This window comes from Notothenia rossii, assembly GCF_949606895.1.
Source record: "Notothenia rossii genome assembly, chromosome: 7".
NCBI lineage: Eukaryota > Metazoa > Chordata > Actinopteri > Perciformes > Nototheniidae > Notothenia > Notothenia rossii.
Window position 1 is genome coordinate 26,212,880 of NC_136905.1, and position 21,407 is coordinate 26,234,286.

General features: G+C 40.0%; 1 protein-coding gene across 1 annotated transcript in view; it reads right to left on the reverse strand.

The window, feature by feature from the left end:
• Positions 1–21,407, reverse strand: part of LOC307046356 (CUB and sushi domain-containing protein 3-like) — a 233,023-nt gene that overhangs the window by 127,528 nt on the left and 84,088 nt on the right. The window contains exons 24-31 of the mRNA XM_079692754.1: positions 19,838–20,029; positions 17,826–17,952; positions 16,631–16,833; positions 15,144–15,335; positions 14,021–14,159; positions 11,451–11,638; positions 10,950–11,144; positions 5,940–6,056 (exon numbers count right to left, since the gene is read on the reverse strand). Coding sequence (XP_079548880.1) covers positions 5,940–6,056; positions 10,950–11,144; positions 11,451–11,638; positions 14,021–14,159; positions 15,144–15,335; positions 16,631–16,833; positions 17,826–17,952; positions 19,838–20,029 — 1,353 coding nt within the window. The remainder of the gene's footprint in view (positions 1–5,939; positions 6,057–10,949; positions 11,145–11,450; positions 11,639–14,020; positions 14,160–15,143; positions 15,336–16,630; positions 16,834–17,825; positions 17,953–19,837; positions 20,030–21,407) is intronic.

Here is a 21,407-nt window from a genome sequence, read left to right on the forward strand (position 1 = left end):
TGTATATGGCTAAATTGCAACAAAAGCTTGTACATCGATTCTTGGTGACATTCTGATATGTATCTTATATGGAGTATAACAGTAAAAGCATAGGCTCTAGTTCTCATGTAAAATGATAAAACTAATAAATTAATTTGGCCTCTCTCTTCATCTGCCCTTCACTCTGAAAGGGACAGGGAAAGGGATGTTATCCAACAGTCAAGCTGAACGAGGCTCTCCAACGTCAAGTTTCAGTGTCAGTGAAGTCAATTATTCTTTAGTTAAGATGAAGAGGACATCTTGTGAGAGGGTAAACAGAGTGTAAAGCCAGCATATTTGCAAACCATCTTGGTGAATAAAAAATGCGGTAGGTAAAAAACACTCTTTCTGTCAATGTTCTGAAAGTCTGGTGACATGTTTCTACACAGCCCCGGCTGTTCTCCTCTTCTTTTTATGCATCCAATTAAACCTCTACTACCTGGCATTTTGCTTATAGTGTTGTAAAAGAGTACAGTAGGTGTCATTTATATGCAGTGCTATGATTAAATGTAAACCACTGAAACATTTAATGTTTAGTGTTTAGTTGGATCTATTACAATTAACTGAATATCATATTCACAACTGTTTTCATTAGTGTATAATCACCCGGAATTAAATATTGTGTTCTTTTAGCTTAGAATAAACCTTTCATATCTTCATAGGAAGAAGGTCCTTCCATGGAGCTCACCATGTTTGCACCGCCATGTTTCTGCAGAAGCGCAAAGTAAACAAACCAACACTGGCTCTAGAGGGGTCCTTTTTTTGTTTTTTCATGTTACCTGAAAGCCGGAGTAGATTTCCTGTAACTCCCAATGTAACTGGATTGTAAGCCCAGCCCATGTTTGCCTACAGCCACTGTTTTAGTTACAAGTGCCTGTAAACAAAATATGCAAAAAGTCCATGTAAGGTGTTAAAGACACCCGCAGCATAGGCAGAAGCAAAAGTTAAGGAAAATGTCAGCATATGTTTGTCCTTCTGGCTATGAATTATGGAAGATCTACCTGTCGTCTCTGCTTTGTGGCAGTGCAGGTCTTCTGAGACCTTGGGCTGTGACAGCATACACAAGCCTCATTTACAGAAACCAGAGGGATTGTATGCCAGCACAGACGCATATATTTTTAATGTCCCATTATCACAGTCAAATTGTATCAGCCTCTTTGGCACAGAGTATGTGGCTGCACCTTGGCAGAACCTGCAAACAGTCCATTAGGCTTCTATCTGGGGTAAAACCTCTCCTCTCTGTCGACTGAAAGCTGTAAGTAATGGTCACCTCGAGAGAGAAGAGAAGGTAGGACGACGTAAAGGACATGTTCCCTGCTACTTTAACCACTAGTTCTGGATGTACCTTTTACCATCATGATTTTCACTTGTTGACTTTAAAAAAATGTGTACAGACACTCAAAACCAGTCAATGCAGCCTTTCAACTGAGTGCTGGACAATCAAATCTGACATACACAGAGTACACAATCCAGAGACAAATCTACGTGGAAAGCCTGTGGATGTAAAAAGAGTACTGGATACAGAATTGAAGGCTGGGTATTGTCCTTAACCTTAAAAAAGTTCCTACAGTATGAAGCAAAACATTGGCTTGACTGTTTGTATAAAAATACCAAAATCACCTGGGGACTTGGGCCCATTGAGCATGGGTACTGGTTTTGTCCTTAAACCCCGCCTCCAAATCCGCTCCATCAAAAACTGGAATATTGATATATCAAAAATATATACACTGTATGCTGATTTCAGACTTCTCTTTTCCCATGTAATTCAATTTGAGAAACTCGTTTTGGGCCCACATGACGTCACAGACTGCCAAAGAATTAACACTGCTTGGCCACTACAAAAGTCTTTAACGCCAGGCTCATTTCCTAGAATCTTGGTAACGCCCTATAGAAAAAACAAGTTCAAGGTGGGGGAGTTCACAGTTCATATTAGGTTAATCACACCGAGAGTCGTGTATCAACTGTGAGCTGATGCAGACAGACACGGTAATGGTTTTGTGTGGGATGTAGCAAGTCGTGTACCAAGGTGGCCCCGGGCATTATCTTACTCTCCAGCGAACATCACTGATGAGTCAACAATCAGCCCCCAGGGTCAACGTTCTTTATGATCGCTCTCCGCAGCACTCTATTTCTCTCCCCCTGTTCTCATTCCCAGTCTCGCTCATTATAACTTTCTCGCTCATTATCACTCCCTCCATCCAACTTGTTATTTCTGAGCCTCTCACATTCAACCAAGATCTATGTGCTTCTTTTTCGTCGTTAGACTCACTCCCTTTACCGTTCGTAGGCTCTCTCTCAATCATTCTCTGTCCATCTTGTTACAGCCCAGATTTATTACTGCAATCTGTCAATGCTGCCGTCTCACCCCCTGACACATTTTGTGGCAAACAGCATGCATATGTTGATTTTAGTATTATGTAGGCACATACACTGGAGCTATAAAAAAGCCTTAAGCAGATCAACAGAAGTGACTAAATGTTTATGAATTTATATTCCCAAACGACTCATTATGCAACTATTGTAAAGTCAACCATAAATACATAGAGTTATGATGGTTATATATCTGCTACATGTCAAGAGCTGGAGGAATATATAGTGATACTATTTCAGAGTGTTGTGAGGAGAACAATAAGAGTTACATTTTAAACCTCAGTCATGTGAATGGATTCTGACAATTATATCAATGTTATGAGATTTTTAGATCCAAAGTAGATTTTCAAAGGTTATCTACAAAGCTAATGATATTTAGGCTTAGTCTAGCTATATCTCATTTAGGGATATTTTACGCACAATTCAAAACAAAAAAGCACATGTTACATTACAAAAGAGAAAGTAGATACAAAAAATATGGCTAATTGGAAGAATAGTGCTCCTCTCTGAAGCCATCAAACCTTAACAAAGGATGCTGTACCAAACAAACAAATCCTCAAGGCTAAACACAAACAATACAAAGTGAAGCTGCGAACAAATAAAAAAATGTTTTACCCTGAAGCTTACTTTGGCATTTTTGTCATAGATAAAATGATAATGATAAAAAATGTTTTTTATTATTAATTTTAGCCTGTTTACCAGTGCACACAATTTAGATGTCAAAATATTTCAACTGTCAGTCTCCCTGTTTTTACGTAATAACATTATGCAGTGGTGAAAGCGTAAGGCAAAAAAGTTGCACACGAACCAGCGGCCTTGATGTAAACAAGAGTGAATTCCTGTGGGGCATTGTATGTCTGTATGTTTACAAGCAGTGCCCAAGGCAAAGGTTGTGTGAAATGAATAATTCATCGGTTTTAAAAAAGGAGGCGAGTTATTGTTTGAAACATGACTACAACCATTATTTCTGACAGAATAATTAAACATTAAAGGGCAAGACAGATGCACATTGTACCTTAATGATGTCTGAATGGTGCAAACTAGAATAGGATATGCACAGTTCATAAGTATGAGTGCTGAGCTACTAAAACATGATGGCTCATCAACGATTATAAAGCCTTTTTACTGCCTATGCTCTGTGTCGACTGCCAGATCAATTTTTTCTCATAATTGTTATGATCATCAACTGGAATTCAGCGCATACATGTCTATATGAACATGCATGGGAAGGGAAAGAGAATAAAACTTGGTATCTAAATGTGTGTTATGGGGGACCAGCGAGTCCTATGCAAACACATACATTTATTTATATGATTGAGGGGATGCTTAGGGCAAAATTGAACTAAATTACACTGTGGCGCATTATGATGATGTGGATGGATGTTTATTATGTGCACACATTATGCTAGTATAGTCAGCTGCAACATTTGGCATAGCAAAAGGCTGTCTAAAGGAAAATGGAGACAGACACAGGGAGGTATGCACCCATCCAAAGGCTCTGTTCAATCAGTCAGACAGCACGACAGCTTGTGCAAACAAACTGTTACTATGATACCACTAAACTAAATACCTGTCAACCTCCATAACATGTATAAACTTATACAACTCTTTCAGCAGACAACCTGAGAATCATAAACACACAGTGTAAACCGTGCATTGAGAAAACCTCAGCAGATAAACAAAACGAAGAATCAACAATTGGATTTGATCAGTTTTCATGGTTGTTCAAAGCCAAATACCTACAACAATAAATACAAAGAACTACAACAACAAATAAATTAATAATATCCCCACCAAAATGTAGTTGTGATCTGCCAATACTGATCAGCCTTACAGGAGGTAAGCCCTTATACGGATAGCTGTTTGCCAGTCTGGCAACCACAGCTCAAATGTGATGGCACTGATATTATCACATATACAAACAACAATAACTGAGAGCTCACAATTGATTCAACTTAAATGTAGAAAGATTAATTCAAAGGGGGGGTTGGCTAGTGACTTATCCGACCCGCCCACATCGTCCGACATCGTTTCGCATAAACATTTTAATATACACATCTTTGTACCTTTGCAGCAAGAAAAACATACATCCACATAATACTGAAGCCCCCCCCCCCCCCCCCCCCCCCCCCCCCTCCAAGGCCAGACCTGTTTAACACTATTGTGCCATTGGGCCAGAATCCTGAGTTTTCCCACTGACCTATACCAGTTTAACCAGGTTGACATAATGTCTCAAAGTCCTATAGCACGCCATCGTTCATGTTGGGGACAGACTGGGACACACGTTTGATTGTTTCCCCTAGGCGCTTAGAAATTTCAATTACCTGTATACCAGACGCTGAAATGTGATTTCTGCTATCACACTGTCTACAGGCTACACTCAGGAGCCAAGCTTCTACAGAGAATAGAGAATGTATCCAAGTTCATTTTTAAACGGAGGTTAAAAACACACAAAAATTGACACTCCACATGCATTACTTGTCGGTACATTACTTTTCGGTAACTGAATGAAAATAAATTATGTTGCAATATATTGTACTGTATACCCTGACTGTACTGTATACACTGACTGTACTGCGTGTATACCCTGACTATACTGTGTGCAAATACGCTCCATTTTGTCATTACAGAGCATTGTTTTTCTCAACTCGAAGCCATGAGATGTTGGTGGAGCTGCATTGTCCGTTTTAGTTAGATGTTGTATTCAAGACGCATATTTCTAGTGAAATAAAGGGCACATTGTTTAGGAAATGTAGTATTCCTTTTGTACATCATAGTTGTTGTCCGAACAATTTCAATTTGCTCTACCCGGGCTGTGAAACCCAGTTGCTTTGTTGGTCTACTCATCAGAATACATTTCCCTCAAGTCACGCCACAGAAGCCTTGTTCATAATCAGAGGGACTTTTCAATAGCCTGCGTGCCTGCACTCCCTGGAATAAATTCACAGGCCCAGGTGGGAATGTTGCTTGGCGACTTGCACAGTCCATTAAGCTTTGCAGGGAGTTTGAGGCTGCATTTAAATGCAATATTTATTTAGAAAAAAAAAGATCTGTGGAAGCCTGGACTCCATGAGCAGTGGGAGATGGCAACAGAGGATGTAAACTGTTGAGCTGGATCATCACATAGGGGATTAATCTGTGTTTCATAAGCACGGGCAAATTTACGGCATCAAAACCTCAGCCCACGGTTTTTGCATCTCTTTATGACAAACATGGAATATTGAGCAAAAGTACATCAAGGTTTTTCTTCAGATCTTTGCTGCATTATGTATGTCCAGTCTTGGATAAACCTTGGAATTTGCTTGTCCCATCTATTGCCCACAGCCATCGTCTGTTTGACCTTACGAACGGAGCATTTTTTTGTTGTCAGCACAATCATTTTTTAAACCTGATACTATTCTTGAACGCCTCTTGCAAGCAAACACTGCCATTCTTTAGTTTGTGTTCAAAGTCATACTTTAGAGGGGCAAAAGCCTACAGCAGTCAACCAACATTGTGTTGGTTTAGAATATACTCTGATAATAATAATAATAATGCTTTGAAAAGCTTACCAAAGTCCCCTGGAACGTAGATGTCATAGACACAGCTTTGGCCTCGGGTGTAATTATGTGGGTAGTTTGGAGACAGCACAGTTCCTTCTGAACTTGTGAGGTGACCTCCGCAGGGGGCTATCGGAACAGGAAGGGAAGATAGAGAGAAACAGTGTTACCAGATTACAATACCAGAACATGTGTTTGAGCTTAAAAAATGCAGAGGTATGCAATGTATCACAAGTGACATCACAAGTGACTTGGGAAATGACTTTTGAACTTTTAGCTGCTGACAAATATAATTTTGGCCAGCAAACCAATCAAATTTGACACGAGAGAAACTTTGGGGACATTTTCAAAAGGAAAGTGAATTGTAAAATGACAGAAGGAAGTCGGAGTTGTGTTTACAGGGATAAATCCTAAAAGAAAAACAACCTGCAAGGAAAAGTACTTTTTGCCTTCAAAATACATGAAAACACCATCAATCAACAAAATACACAATCACAAAAGTTCCACACGCCTCGACTTTAATCAGTCCGTATCGCCCAGCAGCATGTTTTGAGAAAGTTGTGTTCAACTCCTCAGCTGAAACACGCTTTCCCTCAGAGGACTGTGCATATTCCAAGTCCAGTTGCCCTTGCTATGACACTCTTTGACATGCATTTACAACCCTGATAAGAACTATAAAACCTGTATGTATAAAATTGGAATGTTCGAAAAGACTACTATTCATGTAATCATGCATTAAAGAGGAACACAGTGCTTCTAACGCCATTGGAAGGTATGAAGTTGCCATTCACAAGCGGGATCAAACACATATTAAAGAAAAAAACAACTATTAGCTCTAAACCAAAAGTCATACCCCTGCAAACTTCCTAAGTTCCTAAATATAAGCTGTGGTGTGATCTGCACCTGTGTCGCATGTTAGAGTCCTTTCTGGAGCTGTTACTGATGTACCTAATGTGCCAAGTGGTCCTTTAACGTAGTAGCCTCAGACTTAGAAGAGGGAGCCATTATGTGGGGGAGCCTCGACAGTAAACAAAACCACACTCATTTGTCGCAGGGAGCCTGTCACCAGCTGCTCTGAACCCCCCGTGGGCCACACTATGCACATGTCACTGCTTTTTCATGGACCAGCACAGGAGAAGATGAATAAAAGTGAAAAGAGGCGCTAATCTAGGAAGATGGATCAGCAATTTATCCACATTTGGTCGTTGGAGTAATTAAACATACCGGTGTGTGATGACTGCAGTGGGACTCTGATTCATGCTCATTTGTCAGACAGAATGGGAGCCATATTGTCATGTTGGGTGAGGAATTTGAGAAAGCTGCTGTTGAGAAGGAGGTCACACTGTACTGTCAATCTGCAGCAGGTGAGAGCCGCACTACAGAATAGAAGGAATTCTCCAGATATGTTTTAATGGCCCCATTCTAGTAGGGGAGTGTAATGCAAAGGAGAAGTGGTTACACTGCAATTCCTTATAAAATACATTTTTTATTCTCATAATGTCATGAATATGATGATTATGATATTCAGGTTGCCATTTAAGATGTTCATGTATACATTTAATTTCAAGAAAGCTCAGAATACCTTAGAAATATATGCTGTATCATTTCAAACAAACAGAAATGCAGATGCAAATCCAAGAGGTTCCAATGTGTTTACATTGTTATGTTATTACATTTGACCCAAATGTAATTTTGACCCAGCTCTGCGATCCACTTACACAGACATTGGATCTAATGGGTGCTAATCCAATCTTCTCAATGTATGTATGAGATGCTAAAATGTGGACAGACAATGGACTCAATAGAAATGTAAAGTATTACTGTCAGAATAACAATTAAAGCCTAACAACTGCTGATACCATATTTGATTGGTTACATTTGGGTATTAAAGAACCGCAATTTGTTTTCACTCATCGGTCGGTTGCACATACCTAGTACAGCAGATATGAGAATGAATTGTGCTTTTGATGATAAAAACATGAAATTTGGCACACTGTTAGAGCATGCCCTAAGGTAGATTTTTGTCTATAGGGCCATCGCATATTTGTTCAATGGCGCCACTTGTTGTTATTTTACCAGTAGCTTAGGATCTAGACCACCTAGGATCTTGATTCTGATGGCTAATCCTACATTTTCAAGGACGAGGAATGCAGTGGTACTATTTACAACACGCTAGAATGTAGCTAACTACATGTATCTGGTACAGTCCACTGCACCCCTTTTTGCATCCACAGTGATAAGATACTATCAGCCAATAATGTCAGCCTGAATTAGTTTTGTTATCCATGGTCTGAAATGTACATCTTTGAAAATATACACTGTGAACTTTGTGAGGAAGACCCTATGTAGATATAAAGAGCTAATATATGCTCCTAAAAACAATGAGTCTTAGCTTTAGCTGAATACGCATTATTAATGAAAACAAAGTTATAAATCGTAAATTGAATTTCCGCCAATAGGTCACCCAAAATTCCACACAGTGTGCCTTTAGAGTTAATTGTGTGTTTTGCTTCTTTGGGAAATACTCTCAACTTCAGTTACCGTAATTTTCGGACTATAAGCCACGCCTTTTTTCCCATTTTTCAACGCTGCGGCTTATATAACGGTGCGGCTAATCTATGGATTTTTACAGCTAACGGCCACTAGGGGACCTCCTAAATCTATGGATTTTACAGGTTACAGTCCACCACCTTTAACTCTACGGGCTCTATGGCCGGTCCGCGCCCCCCACTTTTAAGCGGCGGGCTCCAGCAGGAAAAGCTGGAGGCCGGAAAAGAGTGAGACAGGTAGCGCGCAAAAGTAAAAGTGGAACCGAGAGTGGTACGAGAGACAGAACGAGAGCAAGACAGACAGACATTATGAGAGCGAGACAGTTTGTCCCCGTACCACTGGTTGAAAACCACTGCTGTAGATCACTGCCGGTACGTACGCTGGGAGCGCACCGTTTAAGTTTGAAAGTTGAAAAGTTTGTGTGTCTGAAACGCTATGTGATACAGTACAGTTTACACAGCACAGTACATGTTCTGTAGCTACTATTGCACTAAATGGTAACACTTGAATACGTTATGCAAATATGCAACTTGTTTGTTGAAATGTTAATAAATGGGAGCTTCCTCAAACAGCCATCTCTTTTCCCCGACAATCCCCTCTGTGCACGAACCCTTACATATGGTAATTACACATTAAAACACCTGCGGTTTATAGTCCAGTGCGGCTTATATATGTACACATCATTCAATTTAGCTGCTGCGGCTTACATTCAGGTGCGCCTTATAGTCCGAAAATTACGGTAATTGCTAAATAATGTGAAGGCACAGCAGCTGACCATATGCTGGGGCAGCTGAAGCCATTACATTTAGCCTCTGGACTGCTAAGCCATGAGCTCAAATTTGGTCTCAAAGTAAAACTAGAGTGATGCTAGTGGACATTTTGGTAGCGCATGTAACCCTAGGGCTGTTCAGTAAAGTTACACAGGTGCCAACTGTAAAAGTAATGAATTGCTCCCTGGAGTGAGAGCCCCTGTGCCCCATAGCTGAAAATGAATAGTAATTCCTCCTTGGCAGATCGCATACTTTGAGGAGTATTAAAAATGGTGTAATGCTACAAGATAGAGATTGGTCGTTATCTTTAAATGCCTCCCATCTTTTCTCACTTCTCCCCTTGACACTGGGTTCACAGAGAGACGGAAAAGCTTAGGGGGTTGACTTACACTGAAGATATGGCTTTGAATAGTGAACAGTTCATATTTGCTATAAGTTGTGTACTTGGCAACACATTGTGAAATTGTAAAACTATAACATTCCAACAGAACACTTTAGGAGGTTGCCTCAACTACGGCTTTGTTTCAAGCTAATTCTGCAGACTTAGACTCTATAGAACCATCAAACATTGTGACTCTTTTATATTTCCAGTAACAGAAAATAAAACATTGTGGTAAAGGATTTCATTTGACTTAATCACAAAAGGTTGACTATCTTCTTGCGTAGTCAGTGCCTTGTATATCATGAATATATTTACATTGCTTTCGTTCACACTCTATTTCTTTCAAGCTAATTACACTGCTTAGATTAACTGAGAGTTTAGTGTTTAAAGAGTTTTCTTTTTATGACGTCTGAATATACTAGGGGTGTCATTTTAAGATTTTAAGGTCATGATTGAGATCCTTTTTTCGTTTTTTTAATTGTGATGATTGTTATGTTGACTATGAGTCCTGATTTGGAGAATTCATATCATTTGATATTTCTAAATTGTCATTAAAAGGATGCAGGGTATCAAGTGTTCTTATAACTTTGCAGAAGGAGTTTGCACTTGTTTCTTCCCTCATCTCCGACTTAGGCAATGACTGTGCCGTCTGGGAACGTGCATCTGCAGGCTTAAACTGTGCTGTGTCCTCTTTGAGCTTCAAGCTCTGGTAAGCTATGTTTTGTCGCTTTCCTTTCTCAAATATGAGAAATGTAATGTTATTTGCCCTTTGAGGGTCTCATCACACACACACACACACACACACACACACACACACACACACACACACACACACACACACACACACACACACACACACACACACACACACACACACACACACACACACACACACACACACACACACACACACACACACACACACACACACACACACACACACACACACACACACACAGTCTAGAACGTTTTAGTACACAGAGGGGTTTTTTGTCCAGTCTACACATAATGAAGGGACTCCCTGCCTTTCATATAATGAATGTTTGTAATGACAACACCAGGCTTGAACATAGTGTCTTCTAAATGTTAATTTTTTATTTATTCATATTTAAAATGAACAATAAATGATCTACATCAATAAACAAATGATTTTCTCCTTTAAGTCTAGCTTTTTGTGATGGACATGTACACCACACATAACTCATTTTGACACAGCAGAGTCCCAGTTTCACATGGTATCAAATATTGACCAAACAGCTGCAGTGCAGCTCTCTGCTACTCAGGCTTTCTGTTCATCTAGAAGTGTTGCCTCTCACTCACCTTGACAGCTCGGTTTGGCTCTGTCCCACTCTGGTCTCTTGCTGTTGCCCATGACACAAGTCAGAGTGGAGTAGCCCTGTAGCAGGTAGCCAGCCTCACAATGAAATGTCACCATAGATCCCAGCTTGTAGTCAGTACCCATTCGAGAGCCGTTCATCACATTCCCTGGATCAAAACACGCCTCTCGCAGTTTTGCTGCCAATCAAAAGAACAAAGCTTTTAGAGCAGTCAGAAGTGTTTAAAATGAGTGGGGTTTCTAATTAATAGGTTCAAATAGTTATTCAGGCTGCAAGTGTGTATTTAATGTAACACTACCTGACCTGTTAAAGCGGTGGAAATAGATACAGCCTATTTTCACAGCTTGCATTACCATTAGAAAGAGTAGGTGTGTCAAGTAGCAAACTTTAAACACGTCATGTTTACGTTTCATGTATATACGTTTCCATCTAAAAATCACTTGCATATGAACACATTCTGTTTAAAAAAAACGTAAAGGTCTACCTTTGTATTCCAAATAAAAGCCGGTGTAGCTCACAGAGCCATCGCTGCGAAATGCCAGGTACATGAAGTTGGAAGTGCTCTCAATCTTCTCAGGAAGTTTACTGTCTTGGAAACTGCCAATCAGATGAGCGCTGCTGTCTGGCCCATCATAGATATACAGGAAATCATAGTTGGGCTCAATACTGAAACTGTTACAAATGAAAGAAACACATAAATTAGATAAAACAGTTATTATTTTGCCCAATCTTAACCACCAGATTGTGTGCATTAGGGCTGCAAAATGAGTGTGCACTTCAGTGCTAGGAGTGAGTCATGCCAAGCCATTTGTTTTGCATCTCAAGACAAAGAGATAAAAAAAGATATCTCCCCCAAGAGGTGAGAAGAGATTAAATTGTTGTGACACAGCGCCGGCACAAAATCTTCCCAGACGGCAGTGGCAATGCTGTGTGAAAAGATCGTTTCATATTGTAACGCCGTATATCAAATCAGATGCCGCAGTGAGAGAGAGCGGCGCATTTGTTTTCAAAATAATGAGCATGGTTTATGACAAAAATGTAAATAGCTTGGAGATAATTGCATTTGAGTTGGATCAAGGCAACTTCAATTTAAACTCATAACTCCATCCTTTCATTTGGCATTCCCATGGGAGAAAGCAGCATTGTGCTAACTCTATTAGACGTTTGTTTTGAAGGACAAAGTTGAAAAAGAAACATGGTGAGAAAAAGGGAAAGTGGGTGGGAGTGCAGATAGAGGCAATGCACGCTGCTTCTCCAGCTCTTCATAAAAACGACTAGAAAAATAACAGTCAAGAGCAACAGGGTCCATGAAAAGTGCCCTCAGGCCCATCCGTGAGTTTGCGCTGCCAGTATTGCTGCGACATATTTAGATTGCAATTAATCATGTAAGGCTTATGGTCTTAGTGTGATTCAGTCTAGGAAATGAGATGCACTCTTATCACACTTCTGCCTGCAATATACAATTTTTTGGAAATCTTGTTTCACCACATTTCAGCAAAGCGGCAGGATAGCTGCCTTCTACTGTAGATACCGTATCTGTAGAGGCACTTCTGCTCCCCCCCTATCTCCCAACACACCTGGACTCCAGCTCAGGTCCTCTGCTTTAACACACATGGCCAACTTTGCTCAATACCATCATGTTATAGCTGGTTCCACTGCAGAAAACAGGCAATTCCAAGTCTAAGTTACTGGACCATGTGCATGTACCTCAAGGCCATCATTTTTCTTTCCAATTAAATGAACTTGCGTGATCCACACGTGCGAGGAATGTATCAAACACCTTTGCTCTAAAGCAGGGGTGGGGAACCTTTTTCCTCTCAAGGGCCATTTCAATTTTTACAATATCCTCCGAGGGCCGTAAACAAGTTATTGACCTCTGCTTAAAAAAAACTAAAATCGCAGCTCATTCATTTGGCCTTTCTTTCATGCTGTGCAAAGAAAAAGCAACCTCTTAATCCAGATATTTTACCATGAATCGCGCATGCATGCACCTGCACGGTGTGGCATGACCACCAAAACAGAAAGATATGGACACAAGATGTGTGCAACATAATGTATTTAGTTTCCTATCCATGTGAACATGATTTAAGTGTGTGGGGGGGGGGGCTAACCTCCTCTAGGGGGGGGGGGGGGGGGCATGCTCCCCCAGGAAGATTTTTTTTTTAAATGTTGAAGTTAAAAGCATCGACATGGTGCACTTTGAGAGCAAAATTAAGAGATCTATGGATACCTCTCTCAACATCCATATGAAACAGAACTGTAAGCAGATTTATTTTTCTTTATGGATATTTTAAAAATCACTCCTTTCAAACTGTATTCTTCTTTACTAATAACAACTTTTTTTTACTGTCATATAGTATTTTATACCTGTTTACTTTATTTTCTTATTTTTTTACAACTATAATGATCATATAAAGATGTGCCTTTACCTCACTGGTTGGAGTAAAGCTTCTTATATTCGTTAGCATAGCTAGCTAACCAGATGCTAATAACAACAAAGTTATTGACTGTATGATCAGTATGACAGATGAGCAGATCGCCACTGGGCTTTCAATTAAAGACACAGCTACGCAAAAACTGTGGCATGTGTACGGCTCCTCATGGGTACTGCAATTTCTGGAAGTGCCGGAGTGACGTTCTGGTGCTCTCGGTCAGAACTGCACCCCTGTCAGACGAGACATATACCACGTGATGACACGTTCGGCTCGTGTTGTGTTCAAGGACCCTGACATTGGCTAGGAAAAACAGGCACTCGCGAGACTTTGGCGGTCTAGATTTCTCAATTTTTTTCTTTTTTGCGTGTGTTCATAAATTACCTCGAGGGCCATACCAAATTGTCTCGCGGGCCGTATACGGCAGGGGGCCGGAGGTTCCCCACCCCTGCTCTAAAGAATAAATAAAGCAACTGTGACAAAAATACGTCTGTTTCTCCACATATCGTCTGGATATTAAGACATTGAGTTTCACCATCATTTAATTTAATGTTGTTGTTCCTTATGTTTTGACTCAAGCAACTAAAGAATGTAAAATTGCATTTGAAGCAGCTCAACTTACCTGATGAAAGCCAAGGAAATGACATAGTCAGAGTGCACAGCAATAAGCCAGTCACAGTCTTTGCTGTGTGGGTAGGGGTTTGGGTAGTTTGGAGAGAGGATGAATCCTGAAGATCCAGTCACATTTCCACCACAAGGAGCTTGAGAGAAGAAAAAGGAAGAAGCAATGGATGAGGCAGAGGCACACAGTGGTCAAAAAGTGTCCTTGACCTGCTGCAAACATCTTTAGTTGAACTTGATTATTGCTCCTTCCTACATCATCTTGCTAAATGTTTCCTACCATTGATATGTGACTCTCAGATCTTCTTGGGACTGATATGAAACTAACAAGATATTAAGACAACTTAATTAAATAGTGTGAATTGACATTTATGCTCTATGATTTAGTTGGCTGGATTATATTTATATGATTTAAAAAGGACATTTTGAGTGCTTCAGCATGTCAGAGGACACTCTAAACCTTAAATCCCCGCAGAAGGCTTTTCTTGTCATTCTTTGAGTGTGATGAATCAACTGCCAGCTTGCTTCAATATGAAGAACTTTTAGTAACATGATGATGAGTGTATTGCTCTTAAGCTCCAAAAGGAAAGCTGACATTTAAATCATGTTTTCACTCATAGAGACTTGTCACGTAATCTTGTAATTGCAAAGCGAAACAAATACCTAGGCCTTTTATGGCCAGGAAACAAAACCTCAGACGCGTTGGCAGCGACATCCAAGTTTCTTTAGACCTACTTGGTGTAATTATTTTGAGTTGCATTGTTAAGTAATTAGCTGTTAAGCTCTAATAAGACATTGTTCTCGGGAACGATAGCGTAGAGTACTCAGTCTTTGAAAGGCTAGTGAAGTGGATTGGTCGACATAAGACTTGGCACCAACTCAACTCTGAAGAGTTTTGTTTATCCTGCCCATATTCTTCAGACATCAGTGAGAGAGAATTAGTTTCTGCTACAGACACTAAATCGAAAACTCCCCTGCTCACTATTCATCTCAATATCTTTATTTTGTAACTCTGATCCCGCAAACTTCCCTCCTTCTCTCCCCCTCTCCTCCCATCCATGTACCTCTCAGTCTCCCCCGTACTTCTCCCCCTCAATAACTCAAACCACGTCGCCCTCTCTCACCGATGCAGCTTGGCGGGCTGGGTTGCCAGTAGTATCTATTTTCCACTTGGATGCAGGTGATTCTGCTCTCCCCCTGCAATTCATATCCTGGATCACAAGAGAAGGTCACCGAGTCACCAGGCTCCCGCCCTTCCCCATTGCGACTACCATTCATGGGAATACCTGGATCTCTGCAAGCTGTCGCGAGCGAACCTGAGGGGCAAACACACACACAGGTGCACATGAGCATGCAGAGCGCAGGGGATCAATGATTGCATGAGTGAACACGCATGCACACACGAACAAGGAGTTTCATATCTCACAGTAGACAGCTGTCAAGCTAAAACTGTGGTTTGAACACTGATATCAGTCAGAATCCTGCTGTGTTCACCTAATCTGTTTCTAAAGCACAGCTGTGGAGCCCAGAGGTATAGGCATGATCTGGTCAAATCTGATGGATTCTTCAAATGCTCCCATCTAGACAGACGTTATTAAGAGACTTAACACAGTTAAGTATATTGAAGTTTGGTGTTGTAAGTCAAACAAAATGAACAAAAAAAAGATCAAAGTATTAAAACAAAAATGGTTATCATATTGTGTACATTTTATATGTGTGATCATTATAAGACAGCACACTGTATTTTATTATCTAATCTGAAAATGTAGGAGCAAAAACGAGTCAATACGTTTAACAACTTTGATAGAAGCGATCATAATAGTTTAACTTATAATTATAAAGATACACTTGACCTAATTTCTACATAGACAATGAATGTTTGTGTAACCATCTTCGGATTGATGGAATAAAGTAATTCAACTTAAAAAACAAGGCTTATTTTCTGTAGAAATCGTACTGCAAATTACTATTAAACTGAAAATACTTCCAATCCTAAGGTACATCATAGGTACCATCCACAAGAAACAGTCACTCATTGAAGAAGGTCTGCAGAAATTCACTTAACAAAACCAGATTTCCAGCCTGAAACCACCAGCCGGGGGCAATCCAGGAATGTAAGTTTTGTATGCATCTTCAGAATCGATTCTCACTTAAAACAGGTGCAGAATCCCAATGTAATTGATTTCAACATTATGCTTCCGTGCCGGTTTACTAGAGTAATGAATACAATTAATACCAGCAGAACATGAGAGTGCTTGAGTAGGCTAACAGCAGGGAACTGTAGAATACCTGGGACTCACTGCTCATCAAAGCATGGTTAAAGGTTACATCAAATTCAAAGAGTTCCACAGGGCATGAGGAAATGTTCAAATTAAAAGCTTCAGTTTGAGAATTTCATTATTTTGGAGACATTGAAATCAACTTTGTATTAACCTTTAATATACTCCTTACGAGCTAGGCATACTCTGTGGAATATACACTTAATGTCTCTACAAATAGACATAATACGCTTTATACGGAGACAGTTTGATGTCATTACATTTCCAAAAACTTTAATTCCTCAAAGAGACTCTTACTATGAGCAAACAACAAAACAACAGGAAATACTTACTGGAGAAGTCGATGGCAAAGCCAGACTTGGTTATATAAAAGTCAGTCTCAAACTGTATGGTGACGATGTTGAGAGTGGAGTGGATGCCCTCAGGCAGCAGCGAGCCGCTAACCTCCCTCAGAGACATCTCGTTCTCAGGAGGCCCATCCCACACCTTCAGGATGTCGTGGGACGCCTCTGTGTCGAACGCAAGGAACTGGAGACTGCGAAAGACACAAGAGATTGTTAGCATAGGCTTTTAATTAATTCAGTCAGTTAAACAAGTTTTCCAAAGAAGGCAAGTAAAATGAACTTAAATTGAGGTCAAAGGAGGGATCTAACTATTAACTGTGCCCCCTGCTTTCGGTTATTTCAGTTGAGATTTGGTATCATCAATCAGTTCCTGCCAAAGTTAGAAATATGATAGCACAGACTTATCTGCGGTCTCATCAAGAGATAGCCTGAAGCAGGTCTTATGACAAAGAATGTGTGGCTGACTTTATGAAATCATACCATGTTTACTTCGACCTCCAAGTCCCGATGGGTTTTATTTCACAGTAATACTAGGAGCTCTCAAGAAAAAAAAAAATGCTTCCATGTCCCTGGAAAATGCCTCTGGGTGCTGTCACAGCGTCTACAAAGTTGCTCTCCCAATCATTGTTAATGGAGCTGCTGCAGGCTGTTTCTCTTGATGACACCTTGCTTTAGAGGAGACTTGTTCATGTTTAAAATCGTAACTGAACTTTGTAACGTCTCGTGAAAACCTTTAAGCTATGTTTGTCTTCAGGTCAAGTAAGGATGACCTCAGATAATGTTAGATGTATTCAAATCAACTCACATCTGTTTACTTTTAGGCAATTACTTTGTGAATACATTGCATGAACCATGTAAACGTCAGTCAGACTCGCTTCAGTTTTATTATACAAATCCATTTAATCTCATCCAATATACAGTATATAACTCGTTTTAGTAGACTAATAACTTAAGGACCAATTATATTCTTTTGATAAAAAATGACACAAAATACAATTTGCATATTTTGATAAATTATTGCAAATTTTAATTTAAATATTGAACATATTATAAGGTTTTTCTAGGAAGTTTTGAATACATCAGTTATAGAGAGCTAATAGCAAACACATTTCTTATACAACAGATACAGCACAGTTTATGCAATATATGAATATACAATAATGTTATTAGCACCGTGAGTTACCTGACAATGTTGCCAGAGTTGACCTCAATGGTCCAGGTGCACCTCAGGTTGTTGTCGTAGGGGAAGGGATACCCAGGAGACAGGATTCGCCCGGTAGACTCACCTTTGAAACTCCCACCACACTCCGCTGCATGCACACATAAAATACATAAAGTCAACCATGAGAAAATGGAGATGCATATACACAAAAAAAGAGCTTGTTGAAATACAGAAACACTGCTGTCAAGGTCTTAGCTCACTGCAGCTCAGAGTCTACAATGAGGACTAATGAGCAACAGTTAAGCTCTGCTGAAAAATGAGTTCCTTTTACTAACAGGTAATGGGACATTACAGACTTCCTGTCTTGAAAGAGAAAGTCACAGATGCAAAACAAAACTTGTTTTGTCTGTAAGTATGCCTCCTAATGATGTCATTCATTTACTTTAAAAAGAATGTGTCCGAAGAATATTCAGGCAGGGTCTTGCATGGCAGGAAGGACACTGCTACAAATGACTGATGAAATGTTTGTAAATCATCCAATCTATGTTGTCTCTCCCCTGGTTATCTTCTTGCTATCTATGATACAGAACAAACTGCTCTTAAATAATAGGAAAACTGCATTAGATTGCCACAGTGGTAGGCTATAATCAGGATCCTAACAGCAGGATAATGTAAAAGCCCTGGACAGGAGCCAGAAGGTAACCCTGGAGAAATGGCTGGGAATCCCATTTTACATTCAGCTCACAGATGCAAAGCTCACTATTAATATTGACCATTCAGTTATCCAGCACTATTTAACAGTTAATCAGTAGACCGGTTTACTTTTTTGTGATGTTATTGAACATGCCACAATGCCAGAGCTAAGACATTTTTACTCATAAAGGAATAAATACATGTTTCATTGAAAAAGGCGGAAGGACAGAGGCGCATTTAAAATGCAATTCCGCACACGTCCGGAATTTATAAATCATTTTGTGCCTTAATCCATCACTGCTAGACATAAAGAAACAGACACTGCCTCACAACACCTTCCAGGCTCAAGAAGTGTGCAGGTAATAGCTTCATAGTTTCTCTGTCTCACTGTCTCAGCACGTTGTGAATATGAAAGTACAGCCAAGAATGTACATCATGTCCAGAACAAATCTGATACGAATGCTCTGATAATTATGCCTCTGTGCTGGAGAAATGCTCATCAATGACAATCGTAAAAAATTCAATAGTGATTGAGATTGTTCTTAATTGCTCTATACAGTACAGCCATTTCAGCATCAAGAACACACAGAGAGAGATCAATAATTTGTATTAAAGGTCCCATGTCATGCTTTTCTGGTTATTACCCGTCCCCTTGTGTGTTATGAAGGTTGTTCTGCATGTAAACAGTCTGCAGAGTCACAAACCCTCAAAGTACACCCTGTAGCGAGTACAACTGCGTTTGGGGGTGCGGGGGGTAGGGGTAACAGTGGAGTCTCGCAGATGGGGGTGCTGCAACTCCCTCAGCACCCCTACCCCCCTTCCCGCAGCATTCTCATCTGTTTGTCATTACATTACTGGTGTCATTTTCTGGTTGCTAATAAACGCCATTGTAACACATAATCACTGATGTACAGCTGATGTGGGCTCACAGGGAGGGGGGGGGCAGGAGCTCCAACAAGCCGTTTAGGACAGAGAGTGAATACACATACTATACAGAGATGCTGTATGAGAAAACCAATGTGAGTTTGGAACATTGCACAATATAAATGTATTCTAGTAGACCTCAACAATGGAATTATGATAAGTAGAAACGGCCATGACATGGGACCTTTAAAACATCAGATGTGTTTATATTCTCTAACAAAAACACAAGCAGTGTGTTTTCTTTCAATTCAGTCCATTAAGTAGAACCCACATAGTGATACATCCTTAAAATCAACACCTACAGTAGATGAGCAATGTTTACAGTGTGCCTGGCCTGAATAATAATGTAACTACTACAGTAGGAGAGAAAAAAAGAGAATTGAATGGTCAAAGACTGCTTAGACAGAAAGGATTACCTATACAAGACGGCAGGAGGTTGTCCCATGCCCTTCTATCCCCAGTCATGCACTTGAGTATGCCACTGCCGTGCAGGGTGTAACCTCGGTCACACCCGAATGTGATAGCACTTCCAGCAAAGTGACCCTGGTCAGTGACTTTGAAGCCAAACTGCGGCACACCTGGATCATCGCAGTGGGAGAGCTCAAAGCCTGGATGAGAAACATTGAGAGGCACAAGAGAAGGTCATAAGGCAGGATAGGAATATGAGTTCTGGCAAGCCATTTTGTGAACCAGTGCCAAATTCATTTTTATCTAGAGAATGGGGTTGTCTTGCTTGTTGACAGAAAGCTGGTCATGTTTAAAATATTTGGTGAACATCTCTCGATAACCTAAAAGAAAAGAAGAAAATTATTGAACATAGAATCAATTTCCAGTTGTGGGTTGGTCTTACATTGCTATTATATTACGTAGCAGTAAAAGATTCCATTTGGAAAATAGTAAAGGTTCACAATCAAATGTTTGATTGAATGCCGGCAGTTACAATTGAGAAACAGCCCATCCATTCGTAACACTTATACAAAATAAATGAAATGTACGAGTCACAAACAAGACAAGGTGTTGCAATAACTCTTAAGATGGCCATGTTTGAACTCTACCACGTTATGTGTATTCCTCTCTTCCAGATACTAAATGCAAGTGTTCTGATATGCAGCAACAGTGTCCGCACATAAACCCAGCAGGGCTGATTTACGGCCTCTTCTCACAGCGAGGTCCATGCCCATGCCAGATGTTATGGCAGCATTACAAGTGTCATGCCCAGTATAAATCTCCTGCAGTTACTGCTCACATTTAGAAAATTACATCTGCACTTCTGGTAGAAGCGTCCTGAAAACATGATCAGGTTTCATGTTGAGACTAGATTTAAGTTGCCCATATCCCACCTTCTCCTTGCCCTATTGCTTTTCTCACATCACTCAGACCACATTTCAAAGGGCTATTCATTTTGGATGAAAAGACCAAGTGAAGACTTCACTTTGAGGTGGATAAAGTATTTTTATGCTGCCATTTACCTTGTGCATGTCTCTGGAAACAAATCTGAAATTATATCTAATTATGTGCCATTTAATTATGGCTAATTTTGTAACTCAAAAGGCTCTTCCGAACTAATTGTTGTTGCATTAAGATGCTGATGGCAACTTAATTACTTGTTGTAAATGGCTACACATAGCTGATTAATGTATATTTTATTATTATTTTTGGCAGGCCTGTCAGGCTGCAAAACCAAAACCATGATTAATGCTGAGCTGCACTCGATTGTAAAAAAGTTGTATTGGAACTGTAATACAGCAGTTCGTACCTGGCACATTTGGTGTAATTATCGCAGAGTGAAAATTGCCAGTTTGGGCCTCGTTACTGCAAGTTGCTTAAAACGTATTCCCTTTCATTTTATTCAAGTCAAAACTGCAGTGTGACCGTTTCCATTCTAACTAACTGTGTTGAATTCTACCTTATAAAAACTGCTGGTAGCCAAAACAAATTTACAGAGCTCAAATGCAGGTGAAACAGAAAAACACTTTAAATTGGACT